The sequence below is a fragment of the Pogona vitticeps genome, chromosome 4 (assembly GCF_051106095.1).
Source record: "Pogona vitticeps strain Pit_001003342236 chromosome 4, PviZW2.1, whole genome shotgun sequence".
Lineage (NCBI taxonomy): Eukaryota > Metazoa > Chordata > Lepidosauria > Squamata > Agamidae > Pogona > Pogona vitticeps.
Window position 1 is genome coordinate 196330483 of NC_135786.1, and position 16071 is coordinate 196346553.

At 36.6% G+C, this 16071-nt stretch overlaps 1 protein-coding gene across 6 annotated transcripts in view; it reads right to left on the minus strand.

The window, feature by feature from the left end:
• Positions 1-1176: 1176 nt before the first annotated feature.
• The window catches only part of PLAG1 (PLAG1 zinc finger), a 36587-nt gene continuing 21692 nt past the window's right edge, over positions 1177-16071 (minus strand). Inside the window, exons 2-4 of one of the 6 annotated variants that reach the window (XM_020812961.3) lie at positions 14078-14181; positions 8233-8591; positions 1177-7710 (exon numbers count right to left, since the gene is read on the minus strand). In XM_020812961.3, the coding sequence (XP_020668620.1) occupies positions 6447-7710; positions 8233-8474 (1506 nt within the window). In that variant the 5' untranslated portion in view covers positions 8475-8591; positions 14078-14181 and the 3' untranslated portion in view covers positions 1177-6446. Of the gene's footprint in view, positions 7711-7880; positions 8592-14018; positions 14182-16071 lie in introns of those variants that run through there. The other 5 variants (XM_020812963.3, XM_020812962.3, XM_020812964.3 and 2 more) reach the window with 5 other exon arrangements.

Here is a 16071-nt window from a genome sequence, read left to right on the forward strand (position 1 = left end):
ATTTATTTATTTATTTATTTATTTGATTTATATCCTGCCCATCTGGTAAATTCTACCTCTAGGCGGTAGAATTTACCAGATGGGCAGGATATAAAATCATGAGGCAACCAATTTTTTTTAGATATCCACATGCAGCATTTGCCACATGAGGTTGTTTTTGGTTCCATATGTTTCCATGCTACAGTCAATAAACAACAGTCCTATCAGACTGTAACTATGAGCTCTATTCAGGTCTTAAAATGCACTTTGGTACTCAGAAACACATGAATAGAGAATACCTCTATTGAGCACGAAGGAGGAGAAGCCTCTTCTACCTGCAGGAACTCTCCTCGTGACTAGAACCTCTATATAAAGAGCTTGCGTGGATATAAGAGGTCCTCCCTTTTAGAATGGTCACCCTTCATGTCCAAAAGATGACAAGTTTGGGAACGGAGGGGTAGTGCTAAAGCATCCTGCTATGTCATGAATACCCCCACACAAGTGGACATAATGAGGGTCCAGCCCCCTGGGACCAGACAGTCCACTCATCCATCTGCTGCTGTCGTGGCTCCATGCTCCCTTACAATCGCTCCAGAGCTTGTGACTGACTAGCCACTAGTCAGCCTTGCAGGGAGGCTCATCTTCTCTCCTTCTGCCAGGAGTGGCTAGTCGACTGCGAGCTATGGAGTGATTGGAAGGGAGTGTGCAGCCACGGCAGCAGTGGACAGGTGAGTGCGGGGGGGACACCTGTGCATATGAAACCCCCCATCTCTAGTCATGAATGTACTCATGTTTTGTCTCCTGAACAGGGCCTGTAGAAAAACTCTGATTGCTCCATGGCAATATTATCTTATAAGAAAGGATGACTTTGACACTCATGAAAACTTCACAATAATACCTTTGGCATGGCTCTGACAATTGCTACATTCAGCACTGTACTAAGTATATATTTTAAAAAAACTGTTACTGATACAGAAGACCATACTTATCATTTTAATCAATACCTTACACCTGACGGCATGAATAATATTTTGGAACTTTTAATTTTACTAAGTCTTTTTCTTGAAATAGTTGCCAATTTATTACCCATATATCAGAAAAAGTATTCATATATACTGTATTAGTATCTGGTACCTAGTCTGTAGCCTTTTGCATATTCACACATACACATACACACCATATTTAATTCCAGGCATATTTTGTACATAACTAAAACCATTCTGTAGTTTTTATTGATATTTTGTGGAGTTCACATATTTTTGTACAGCAAATATAACACTGTAGGCCACAAGAAGCTGCAGCACTATTGTTTAATAGCAGCAAGTTATATTTTTATCAGGGTATGTGGACAATAAATAGTCTGTTTCTTTGGATATGAATGTCTAAAATGAATTTCTGCTGCAGCTTCACAATGTGATAGCTATTTTACAGAGCTTATACACAAAAATATATATGCAATCTTTTGTCTATATTTTATACAAATACAACAGTAGTTTGTGAATACATTTTAAAGTACATATACATGATAAGCAACACAATTTCCCATATCACAGGATAGTAATTTTAAATGAAATACACAAATTCAGTCTGGAATGCATTTTCTATTTTGACTCAAACTCTGTTTCATTAAAACATTTTTGCACACAAGACCAAAAACATTCCTTACTATCTAAAAATATAATTTCAGCAAGCCAAGTCAGGTTCAGATGTCATCCTTCTTTCCCCATTTGTTAATACTTGAAAGGGCACTGAGGAACATGCATGTTCTTCACATCATATTCAAGCCCCACTTTCATTTTCATCTACTAGTTTTGAGAATGGGTTTATTTGGGTATAAATTTTCATGTCCAAGTATCTTCTTTTGCAAGTGCATATGAAAACATGGTGGCGTACAAAATTCATTAATGACAAATTAAGTCACAGTATAAAAATATATCATACATCTATAAATCTAGTATAGGCCTTTCTCTATGGATAAAAATACATCAGTCTAAATGAGACAGGGAGGTCTGTAGCACCATGAGAGGAGTTGTATCCCAAGTTATATTAGCAGCATGATCCACTATAATATATTTGCAGGAGTGTTTCTGAGAAGATAAACATTCATTCTGGTTCAACTGTACCACTGAAGCTTATACTGTAAAATGATTGCATGCGGTTAGCAATAGGTCTGGGTCAATTTTAGGGTTAAATATTTATCAAAAGACATGGCCTTTCAACATACTACCACCCTTGTAAGGGTTAAGGGACTATAACACACTTGTTAATTACCACAACATCATTTTAAATTGTCTTCCTCTGTAATGTCAAGTAGGTGGCTATTACTGCATACTAACAGGCTGTAAATAAGCAGCTGGACCTGTACAAGGTGTACTTCATGAAGCATAATGTATAGATTTTAGTACCCTGTTTCCCCAAAAATAAGATAGGGTCTTATATTAATTTTTGCTCCAAAAATGCATTAGGGCTTATTTTCAGGGGATTTTTTTTTTCATGTACAAGAATCTCTGTTTATTCAAATACAGTCATGTCATCTTCTTCTGGTTGCTGCACAATGGTGGGGTTTCACTTAACTAGGGCTTATTTTTGGAGTAGGGCTTATATTACGAGCATCCTGAAAAATCATACTAGGACTTATTTTCAGGCTACATCTTATTTTAGGGGAAACAGGGTACTAGGAGGCACATCATTTTAAACTGCTAAACCAGTGTATGAGACAAATAATTAAGAGCTTAATCCTTTTTTATATACAGGCACAGGATCAACCCTATGTTGAATCTGAAGCAGCATAGCTATGGCAGGACATTGTAACTGCAGAGTACTGCTTATTAAACATTCTGAAAGTTGCAATCCTAAGCACATTTACTTCTAAGTAAATTCCATCAAATTTAGTGGATCACCCAAGTAAGCATATATAGGATTCAGCTGTAAGGTTGAATGCCTGTGCCTAATTTCACTCATGTATTTCCCACTGAAATGTATGGGACTTAACTAGCACTAGAGGACATATGACTGACATTTGTAAGATCTAAGTACACACTTAATTATTTTTGACCATTCAGTTTTTGGACTGGTATTAAATGGCAGTAGAAGATGGCATAGATTGAACCCAGGAATCTACTGTAAAACCCTTATTAAAAGACACACTGGTTCTGTGCAATATAGCAAATTGATATAAAAACACTTTAAGCTGTACCTGTTAAAAGTTACAATGTTTATCATTTTGTACCCAAAGCATTATATCAAAGGCCCACATATGTCATCTAATGGCACTTGAAAAATTATAATAGATTTTATAATAGAAAGCATAAGAAATTCTCTTTTATACGGTTTAGGTTTTCTTTTTGAAAGTGCTATATCTTGTATTATGTGTAACACAGAAGTTGATCGCGCTTTAGTTTAAAACACACACACAACAACAGCCTACAATACATATAGAGCTCACTAGGCAAAAGATCCTGAAAATATGTACTCTTAACATTCATTATTAGCTTAATAAAGCAATCAGGTCTGGCTCATGTTTTAGTCAGTATATGGTTTTTGAAAACCTCTACTGCCAAATGAATAAATCACTCTATTCCACAATTCAGTACTAATAAAACACAAGCAAATTATATATATAATATTTTTTAAATCCATAACAGAAGTTTAGAACTTGCAGTAAGTGTGGTGTATGATCAGCCAGCACACGCCACACTCCATTCTTAAGAATCAATCTGGTAACTACAAAATACACTTTAAAATTGACATTTTAAAGTTCCCAACTGTGTCTCTGCCTAAATGATAGTCAGAAAGCACTAATGTGTAAATAATGCCTACACTGTCATTTTGCTTCCATTAACCCATACATCTTACTTCAGTGATGTGCACACAAGGTGTAGTTATCTACTGAAGTACTAACTGAATGAGGTTCAATATCTTGTCTGAGGTTAATTTGAAATGCACCTGTCTTTCTAATTAATCTCATTTCAGAACCTGAAGAAACTGCCATAATAATATGGAGCCTTCTATTATATTAAGGAGTACTGGAAAAACTAGTTTTTTTAAAAAAATCATGTTAACCAGCAACTAACACTGAAAACAGATAACTGTGTTGTAACATGCTTTGTACCTGTCAGGTACCATAAGCAATGTAGTGGTAAGCTTTTGATAAAATCTGAAAGGTTATAACTAGTTCAGCTTATGTCTGAAACAAGTGAAATGCTTTTAAAACAATTTTTGATGGTGTCTGCTTTGAGTAAGTAAGGGATAAGTGACAAAGGAGACCAGACTCTCAAATGTGGCTTCTGTGATGTGTTGAAGCTATTCAACATTTGTTAAAAAGCAAATTATACGACTCCTTTGAAGAGATGAGGCATTTCTATCCTTTCTGCTAAAAAAGGAGGAAATTTCTATTTACATATTGCTATTTGGATCATAAAAGTAGATTGGTAATGTTTCCAATTTTCTCCTGATCTGTTTTTGTTTCCCCTTAAAAGGATGGTGCTTAAAGGCTGTAAAGCAATATTGAACAAATCATTCCACTGTAGATATATTTTAAAAATCTGTTTCATAGAAACTAAAGGAAGCAATCTTGCAGCAGAGCTAAAGTCTACTTTGAGAAAGTATTCTCATAACATATTGGAGCAGCTTGCAGAATTTTGAAAAGGTATTTTCCTTATTAATACATCCTTATTTTAATGCCTTTGGAACAAACATTTATAAAAAGTTACCATTCATTAATAAAATTTAAATACATCCGTATAAAATAGTAAATCACACCTGCATATTGTTCCTACAATAAAAAAGTAGAAACTAATGATACAAATATTGGGAGCCAAAGCTCCTCAATGGGAGCAACTTTTGTTCCTGTGAAGTATATTTATTTTAACCACTTAAACCCATGTATTCATTCATACAGTTACTGCAGATTATGTGTTCTTAAATTCTTCCTTAAAATAATGAACAGAAGATTACCGAGTTATATCAAGACCATATTTTGCATGCAGATCACTTTCTCCCTCTTTTGGTTTTCAGGGACAGAGACTATAAGATGTCTTGAAAAGGAACAGCAACTGGACATACACCATGAGTAGCCATTTTGTTGATACTTCTCCTAAATACCCATGTATATTAGGTAAAAGTGGCATAAGCAATATGCTTTTACTTCACTCCTAGGAGTCCTGTTATTAATTCTTGGCATTGAATAAAATCACTAGCCAAATACCCAAGGTGTGGTAAGTGTGATTACCACCTAAGTTGTTGCTTAGGGTGACATGACACACCACAAATTACTATTCAAGAGATCTTCTACTCACATGAAAATACGGAAAATGTCTTTGCAAATTTACATTCATTTTTGACTGCACACTAATCAAACTGACCACACACGAAATCTATAGCTGGACCTGACCCCACTTTTCAAAGAGCTTCAAAAGGTGTATGTATAATAGTTGAAAAAGGTATAGCCCTAGTCATGCATGACAACTGAAATCATGTGGAGCTAACTATGTTGTGGGGACATAGGGAGGCAAGTAAGTCTTCTTCTCATGTCCTCATTCCATCCATAAGTCACACAGATCTTCACATACCTATCATGACAGTCAGCAGAGGTAGCTTGTAAACATCTTCAGCTGAATGTGCTTACAATGTTTCCATGATCAGGAACTCTAGTAAGGTAGGGACCCCGATCACAGAAACACTAAGCATGTTAAGTTTACATGCTTACAATTGCCTATGCAGACCTCTGCACTGAATATGCAAATGAGTCTGGCTACTGAGTCAAGAGCAGGGATGATCTCCCATCACAATCGCACACTTCCAGGTTAATAGCTGAACAGAACTTTTATTACATTATTTCTCTTTCAAGTTCAGCTCTAATTTTGTCTCTTTCAAATCATGCCAATTAGGCATATTTTATTGCCAGATTTTACTAATTTGTAATTGCACTTAAATGATAGGGCTGTTCCTCTTTACTTCTGTGAAACTGTTTAAGGAAAAGTGGCAAGATGTTCAGAACTTCCAAGAAGTCTTCATGTAAAAAAAATGTTCAAATTTTCATAAAGAAGCCACAAATTATTCTCCTGTTATAAAAAAGATAGAAATTTAAAGAACCTATTACATAATGATATTCTTTTGCTCTCCTTACAGGTAGTGAAATAGCTAAATTTTCACCAACAAACAGAATTATCAGGCCTTAATGCTTTGAAACAGTAATATTTTGGGAATAGTACTGTATTTCTCTCTCTCTATTTTTTTAAAGTGTGGGTCTATTGGCAGTAAGAATACATACACTATTTTAAAAACTGAAGTAAACAACTGTGAATGAACACATTCAAAATATTTTAAAAGTTAATTTGCATTTCATACTGGCTTAATGAGACTGGTACTGTACAAAAGTAGATTTACAAATGACATAGTAGGCACTACCTTAAAGTCATCTAAGGCATTTCTAAAAATAAACTTGTCACAAGGCCATTTTTTTCATCCTACTGAAACGCTTGATGAAAACGTGGTAGAGTTGTGGTTGTGTTTAGACTACTTGTGAAAGCTGCTGACAATGAATGCAAAGACCCAAGACCTATACCATTACCAGGGTCTTGTGGATCTTGTGCCTGTGGAGGAAGCTGAGTCATTGATGAATGTGCTTCCTCTTGTGTGTAACTCATTCCAAGATTTCCCACAGAAACAGAAGGATTAAATGGAGGTCCATTTACTGGTATAAAATTGAATAATTGAGAAAAGTCCAGTGATGGGGTATTTAGAGGTTCACTAATAGATACAGAACTTTTGGACAGGGAAACATCCCCAGACACATCATCTAGTGGACCTCCTGGAGGATCTAATCCTAATTTAGATGAAGACGCTTGAGAATCATGGGATGAAGAAGGCATACCACTTTGCAGTTCCATTAAGTAACTTTCAATTTCCCCTTTCAATGGTTGCTCTTTATCAGCCATAGAAACTGTGTATGAGGTAGAACTGAGTGGATATTTTAGAGAAAGCTGGTGAGAAGGGTGGACAGATTCCATATCTATTGGACAAGGCATTCCTAAAGGTAATGATGTGGCAACCATTTGGTGTGCAGATGTTGAGCTCTGCATGGACTGAATTTGTGTGTTGTAGAGATTTAATTGTAAAGTGTTTGTAAATGGCTTTGATGTCAGTTCACTGGAAGATAAAGACATCACTGGAAGCAGCTCATCCTTTATAGGCACAGAAACATTGCAGGTAAATGGGTCTAGAAGATCCATTGGCTCTGTTTTGACCTTCAAAAGTTCTTGGTTGTGACTTTTCTTCATATGCCGTGTTAGATGATCCTTCCGGCCAAATCTCTGTGCGCAATACTGACAGAGGAAGTCCTTCCTTCCAGTGTGTACAACCATGTGTCTTCGGACATCCTTTCGGGTGTAAAACCGACGATCACAATGTTCACACTGGTGTTTTTTCTCCTTCACTCCACCTGATGATTTGCCTGCATGAGTTTTTAGGTGCTCCAGCAACACCCCTGTGCTTTCAAATGTCTGCAAACATACTTTACAGGTGAGATCACCACTTGTTGCAGCATGCAAAGCCAGGTGACGCTTAAACCCAAGCTTCGTGTTGTAGTTCTTTCCACATTCTTCACACTTAAAAGCTTCTTTATTGGGATTATGTGTATGTAGGTGATTCTTTAGGTGATCTTTTCGATGAAACATTTTCTCACAATAATTACACTTGTGGGTTTTCTCTGGAGAATGAGTAGCCATATGCCTTTAAACACAGATATATTCTGTAAGTAATTATTTTGATCAAAAATTATATGTGTACATTTTAAAGGCAGCTAAATACTAAGCTAGTTTTTTCACTGCAATATATTTTGCAAGAAACATATCACTACAACATGTATCATACTAAATATAGCAACCACACATTACAAGTCATTTCATTTCAACTGATAGTTTAGTTGGATGATTTTAAAATTACTTTAATAATATTTTATTAATGTGAATACTTTGTTATTTCCATAGCCAAAATGCTCAGTCCATACACTTTTTGCAACAAGTTTATACAAATGAAAAATTTTAAACTCTCCTCTTTGAAAACACAAACAAAAAACTCAAGACAGTCATTTATAAAGCTATGAATTGCTTATAATGCTACAATCTGATATCTAAATTAACTAACATTTCCTCCTTGAAAATCAGCTGAATTGTACACAGATATAAACGTTTACAAAGCTTAAAACGGCCAACAAATGATAATATAATCTGAAAAGTAAATAGAGTTTAATACCTTAGTAATTTGTACTTAGAAACAAAGGCCTTGGTGCAGTCTTGTTGTGTGCACTTGTAGGGCCTCTCTCCTGTGTGAGAGTATGAATGAACCTTTAATTTCTCAACACTGTTAAAGGCCTTGTCACACAGTTGGCAAGGAAAGTTTTTTCTTGGTTTGGATTCGGCACGCTTACGTTTCCCTGAAGGGACTTTCTGGGTATCTCTTACTTCTGACAAATCACCAGGAATGACAGTGGCCATCGCAGCCTAAACCAGGCCTTCTTGTTGGACACTTGGGAACTGCCCAACTCCACTAAATGATTTAGCTTTAGATGGCTTCTCAAGTTTCATGTGGTCGTTAAAGAAAGCAAAAGGGGACTGGAAAAAAAAATAAGAAACAACTATTTGTAACTACACTTAATTTTGAAGTTTACTTGCTATGTGATGCTTTTGAATAAAGCTTATATAAAATTCGGTTCAGCTGGTCTAATGTAATATATGTAGACTCTTTTAAGCTATTTATTACAGCTCAATTCACTGCTCAGGATGGACAGATCCACATATACCCTAATACTCCATTTTGCAATGTTTAAAATAAATTCTTGAGCTAATATAGCAGTGCTTACAGGAATTTCTTTAAATGCCTATAAATTAAGGTGGATGTACATGCACTTTTAAAGTACAGGAGAGACAGCCATGTTGCAGCAAAAACAAAAGATTCTTGTCACACTGCAGAAGCTAGCTAGTTTCATTGCCAGCTTTCATGAACTGCAGCACACTTTGTCAGATGCAGCTGAAGGAATGGGCTAAAGTAATTGACAGCTTATGCCACATAAAACTGGTTGGTCACTAAGCTGATACAAGAATCTTTGTTATTTTGTTATTTTAAAGCAAAGTTTCAGTAGTTTGCAAAAATCTTATCCAGTATCAGATCACATATAATATGACGTGACTAAAAGTGCATGGCATCTACTAAATAAAAAATAATACTGTACTTTACAGTTCAGAACATTGTGATCTGAAGCACTGTAGTGAAAATTAATGACAGATGGTACGGCACTCTGTGGACTACACTACTACCAGTGCAAAGGGAAACTGCACACTTGGACTGGATCAGCGTACTAATTACTCTCACCTGCAGAAGCTAGAATGGTAAAAAAAAAGTCTTCTAGTCTAACCAAGCCTCCTCGCTGATATCTTATATTTTCTATGTAACGAGACTTACTACAATCAAAAATTTACAACCAGAAATAGAGTAGTCCTCAGTGTGCTGTAGCATGTGGTTTTTTTATAATATTTAAATAGGCCTAGCAGTCCTTAACTACATTAAAGTTGAACAACAACCCAGCATCTAAGCCAGTCTAGACATTTAATGTCTTGATCTAAATCTAATTGTTGGCCCCAACTGGAATAAACCCACTGACTCAATTGCTGAAAATCAGCAGTTATATAAACTCCATTGGTTCAGAGCGTCTATTTTCGTTGAGACTAGCAAGTAGAGTAGATGCTTATACCTAATAATTCTGGGCACTAATCCATCCAACTTTTACCAAATTACTTAATCTCATGTTTTCATATCCTGTCCTCTGTGCAATTTTAAAAAAAACTATTAGCCCCCACATACCATTTCAAGTATTGAAATTAAGATAGAACACAAATGGAAAGGGCATCGACTAAGGAAACTGAATGAAAGAATAGATTGGAAACTAGATATGTAATAGACAGATGCAGTTTGTGAGTACAGGAAAAGATAGAAAGCACCATAATAAGATTTATTCAATTCCCCTAAATCAGGGGTCTCCAAACTATGGCTTGCGGGCCACATCTGGCTTGCCTTGCCATTTTATCCACCCCATTCCCTTAACCCTGTGTGCAGAAAGGGTGGTTGTGTGGGGGGCATGCAGGCAGGCGTCTGTCCATGCATGTGTGCAGGGGTTAATGCGTGCAGGGGGATGCGGGTGGGCATCTGTGTGGGGTGCGGGTGCAGGGGGTGCGTTTGGGCATATGCGCGAATATTCCTGTTCCTTCTGCCCTCTAAGATCTTGAAAATATCTGGTGTGGCCCTCAGGGGAAAAGGTTGGAAATCCCTACCCTAAATGATCACCCTTGAATTCTATAGGATATCTTTGAAACAAATCCATGTTCTCTAAAATGCTTGGTATTCATGTAGTTTCACTAATTAACTTTTGAAAAACCCAACATTATGTTTAAAATATTCATGCGAAAGCAATAAAATCAACCTGGAGAAATGTTTTTGAAGGAGCTTGTGGAATTTGCAATTAATTTAACAAGATTTTTCCCTCCCTTGAACACCTCAGTTCCTTCAAATGTTAAAATGGAATACTTTTAGTTATAATGTTTTGGTTCTATAGTCTTCTGTTTTTTAAATCCTAAAATGAACTGGATCTATAATTTACACATGAGCTACATAATATCTCTTCAACTATTTTCTCTATGAGAAAAGTACTCATAATAAATTTCACAGTATAGGCTTCGGATGAGGAACAAATACCCTGGCCACTGATTTGACCAGCAAGTGGCTGTAAAGTTCCTCCACCTAATTGCAATCAGTGACATACAAACTTGTGCACTCTTATCACTCTCGCCTTCACATTTAGGTCTAACTACAAACTGACATTATGCTTGTACAAGCACTTTCACATCAGCACTGCAATAAAATACAGCTCTAAGCCATGACTAAAAATAGTCTCCACAAAAGTGATTTAGCATAATGAGTAGAAAAACTGGTGATGCAAATGTAACATTAATGATAGATTAGATCTGAAAAGGGAAGAAGTACTCATCAGGACTGGCATTCAAATGGAAAGGCTATTCTTGCATAGACCTAATTACGGTTGGGCAACTAGAGAAGACTAAAATAGTTTTATAAACTTCTTTAAGCTCACAAAAAAGCACAGAGAGGAAATCTACTGGAATTATTTATCAACAGCAATATAATAGACACAGTTCAACGTTTTTTTTCAGAATTTAGTTTGATTTTTTAACAGCTCTGTTTCAACTGAAATACTGGTTTGGAAATGGGTGGAAAACACTCTGTTAGCAAATGTATTCAAATATGATATCCTAGTCTCTCAGATATGGAAGGGCTACCTTCTAAGATAGTGGTCCCCAAACTTTTTGACACCAGGCACCGGTTTGGTTGAAAACCATTCTCCCAAGGACTGGGGGGGGGGGGGTACTTGTTATGTAGTAGGTTGTTGGAGGATAGTTTTGAATCTAATTCATTTCATGTATTGTGCCAGGAAAGATGAGTGGCGAGCAGGAGGTGAGCTGCAATTGAAGCTTCGCCTACTGTTAGAACAGCAGCGGCTTAGAACCTAATAGGAGCTCAATGCCACAGGCACAGCTGATCTAAGCAGCAGCAAGAGGGGAGCAGGGGGTGAAGCTCCGCCTCCTGTCAGATCATCATCAGCATTAGAACCTATTATGAGCATGTGGACAGGAGGTGGAGCTTCGCTCGCTGCTCACCTCAAGTTTGCCACTCATCTGTCCCGGTGGCCCAGTACTTACAAGGCCATGGACTGTATCTGGTCTGTGGCCCAGGGGTTGGGGACCCCTGTTCTAAGACATCTGGATAATCCACAAATAAATGGATAATCCACAAATAAAACCAGTATTATTTTTGTGCCATTAACTGAACTGTTCCTAAATTACATAGCTTCACTTTCTTGTACAGTCTATCTCAACTACTAATCCCTCTTTTAATTCATACAGAAAACAATAAATCTCAAGTCAACTGTTAATAAAAACATGGTCACCTTTCAAAGCATTCCTTATGACTGCTAATATTGCCTATTTAGTTGATTTTAAAAGTAGAATAGAAGTGGGAACTGGGAAGCAGAAAGCAAACTATTCCAAGATTCTATTTTGTATCACTAGGAAAAAACAAAACTTGTGAGTAAACACAGAAAGGAGCTTTGTAGAAACAATAACAGAACAGGAAAGAAAGCATAATTTAACTTTTTATGGTGTGAACTGTTTCATCAATTTTTTAAAGTATATGTACCCTAGAACCCTTTTATAAATATCTATGCTCCTGTGGTTCATTGTGGTTTTATTATGTCTCATCAGCTGACACATCTAATGCACCCTAAGAAAATGTATTTGCGAAGGCTTTCACGGCCGGGATCTAATGGTTGTTGTGGGTTTTTCAGGCTCTTTGGCCGTGTTCTGAAGGTTGTTCTTCCTAACGTTTCACCAGTCTCTGTGGCCGGCATCTTCAGAGGACAGCACTTTGTGCTCTGGTCCACAGAGTGCTGTCCTCTGAACATGCCGGCCACAGAGACTGGCGAAACGTTAGGAAGAACAACCTTCAGAACACGGCCAAAGAGCCCGAAAAACCCACAACAACCACCCTAAGAAAAAATTGTGTGAATCCTGAAACTGAAAAAGGAACTCTTTAATTAGTGGCAATCTGTTACTGCCAATGATGCCACTCTCATTATTCTGGCCAAACTCTGTACGAGGATACTGCCAATACAGGTAAAACTATGGAAATTATCTTCAGGGATTAACTAGAGACAAAAGCAGACCAACATAAGCTTTAGAACACAAAAAGCAGAGTGCAATGCCCAAAGGAAGGGGGAAAAGTTGACAGCAACAAGTTGAACACTCCTATTTTACCACCCCTCGTTAGAGTTCACAATAATTTAGATCCAAGCTTGCATTCAGCTGAGTTTCACTGACACCACAAGAAAGAAGAGGCAGCAATTTCCAATTTCACTGCAGCCCTATGACCCCTGAAAAGCAATGGAGACTGGAAGTACACTCCAGAACAGTGTGGGAAGTAGTGCCGCAGGGAAAATCAGTAATGATCAGTGGCTTTCTACAGTATGAAATCTTTGAGATTCCACACGGTAGCAAGAGCTTAATTCCCACTGTGAACAGGAACTTTCTATTTACAAATGAACATGCCTGGATCTAATTCATTGTGGTTTAGACTCTCTTTTTAACATGCAACTGTCTATAGTTAAGATATTGCTTTCTAATGATCAAAGAAGAATTTTAATTTAGGGGCGTGAAATCCAGGGAAAACTACAGGCCATATCCAATAATTCTATTCGAATAGGAGATTCAAAATTCAAACAGATTGAAGCAAACTGCTGGTTTCAAAAAACCAAGGCATGTTTCAACAGACACGAAGATTTCACAAGATCTTTAGAGTACACTAGAAAATAGTCATTAATTTACAAATAAATTAAATGTAGATTTGTCCTTTTGAAATATAAAATAGTTTAGGCTGCAAAGAGATCTGTGCATGGACAAAAATCATGGGATGGCAATTGATCTTGCTTTATAGACACCTTGTGCCAAGGTGGTATTGCAGACAGTGCCCTAACTTTCAGCAACAGAGGGAGGATGGACAAAATGGAAGAGGATGCAAGAAGCTGCTGCAGGAGAGTGGAAATTTCCTATTATATATGTAAAATAGTGCACATGCCCTTTGGAGCCCAGCTGTTTGAATTCTGTTCTGCTATTCCTATGATAAATATCCAAGTAATTAAATTTACTCCTTAATTTATAATTTTTAGATATCAAGTATAGCTAACTCAAGTGTGGATGTACAGGCTGAGCAATGCAGACAGTATTTTAACATTGATGCTCAAATATTACACTTCTCAAAGACCAGCTGAAAAAAATTTGAGTAACAATGCTCATTTCCAGCTTCAGTATATCATTATTCACAATGGTTCTTTCACAACTACAGGATGAATGATAACAGTATCAAGGACTATTTAGAACTATATTACAAAAAAACACACAATACTTTTATATGTTTTATACCATTTTAAAAGGTGCTCATACTCAAAATAGATTTATGGTAGCCTCTGTTCAGTGCACACCTGGTGATGGGTAACGAAGAAAAACCTTCAGATTTTGGTCTTAACCAGTTCCACTGATATGTCTAGGAGCAAACCAGAATCCAGTGCTTCCCATTTTTGCTGATCTGAAAAACAAAGGAGAAGGGGCTAGACATTAGTAAATAAGCCAACTTCGGAAGACTAGATGACAAAAAGAAATAGCCCATGCTCAACATTTTAAAGATATTAATAACAATAAACAGACGTCATGATTTAAATGTTTGACAGAAAAAGTTGTACCGGCTTTATATAATGAGGCAGAGGGGCCAGTATGCCACAGGAAGAATTAACTCTCTCTTCTCCCACTTTTGATTCCTGTCTTGGTTTTAAACTGATTAAGTGAATATGCCCACAGGAAGAATGTTCAATGCGATGGTGACATTAGTTGGAACAAATGCAAAAAAACTCAAAAAAACCCAACAACCCTGATTTAGACAATCCATTCTTTATTATCTTTCACTTTTGCTCCTCTCTTTTCTTTGCTTTCTAGAACACCACACATGGACCCAGCATGCCCTGCCCTTAGAGAAGCTGGACAGTCTACCCATGGAAGCTTGCTATTACTTTTTAGTTAAATCCCATAATTGAAAAGAATTGCTGACCACAAAAAAACAGGCTTTGTATAATAAGAGTACTGGAAACTAATGTAGAGGCAAATAATATTTTGTTTTGGGGTGTGTGAGAGTGTGTGAGATATATAGAGAAAGTTTGGAATACAGTTTGGAATATATTTTTAAGGGAACTTGTTATGTTACTCATTACCTCTTGGCAGTCAAGACTATCCAAGCAATTTCTCATGTTTTGCAGTATTGCTTTGCATTGTCATTACCAGCAGGTCAGAAAAATACAGGGAAATTGTCTCTGTTCCATCTACTGGCCTATTCAGACATTACAAACTGTAAATACAATAGGACCCAATTCACTTATCCACAGTCTGAAAATATTAAAAATATTAAAATTTTAAAAATCCAGAAAAATATCAAACTATTTTCACATGTATTAACAGAACTGGCCATTAGAGGGAACCAGAGATTGTGCTATGAATAACTGTAAGTGAACATAACATGGTCACTGGCACCCTCTAGTGGCATGCTCTGTTCTAATACAGTAATGAACTTGAAAATCATTTTTCCAGTTTTTTCCCCCTTTTACCATGCTATATTTATAATGTTAACTATTTTCCAAAGTTTTCAGTATCCACGCGGGGCTTGAAACCAATCCCCAGCGGATACGGAGGTCCTACTCTATTTACAAAAATACAAGAGTTAAAACCAAAAAATGGTTCCCTTACCACTTAGGATTTATAAGAGAATGACACCTTAAAAAATCCTGTAAAAATGCCTTTCTAAATGCCCTTTAAACCTGTGGAGTGTAGACAGTAAGAAGAAACCATTACTACTTACACCTACAAATTAACTTTGGCTGCAACTACACTAGCAATTCAGTTTTGTTACACCACGTTTACTGTGAGTTTTTCATTACATTACATTACATGTAACCCTCAAAAGATATCTTGTCACTATTACTAAGTCACCTATAATGAGTTTCTTCCAAGATCTGTTCAATTGTGACCAATCTTCAAATGGGAAACACCAAACAGGGGAAAGTTTAAGTACTCCTGCCCCACCTTGTTGATTCTCCAATTTCTGAAAGGAACGATAGGCAGCTTTTGTGTGTATTTGTGCACAAAATGAAGTTTTGTCCCTAACCCAAGAATTTGAATTGTAGCTGAACTACAATTCTTGCAATATATACTTCAGTCTGTTCATAGATTGTGTATAGGTCTTGTTTCACTTTTTTAGCCTTTCAATTTAAACAGAATTCAAAACCTTTTAATTCACACAACCTGTTTTTTTTAGATACAATAGAGAGAAGTTTTAGAATTGAAGCAATGTTATTTGGGCCATTCAGAAAACCATTTGCAAGTATTTAAAGGCTCTTCACAAATGTATCATCTTCCATTTATTTTAACTTGA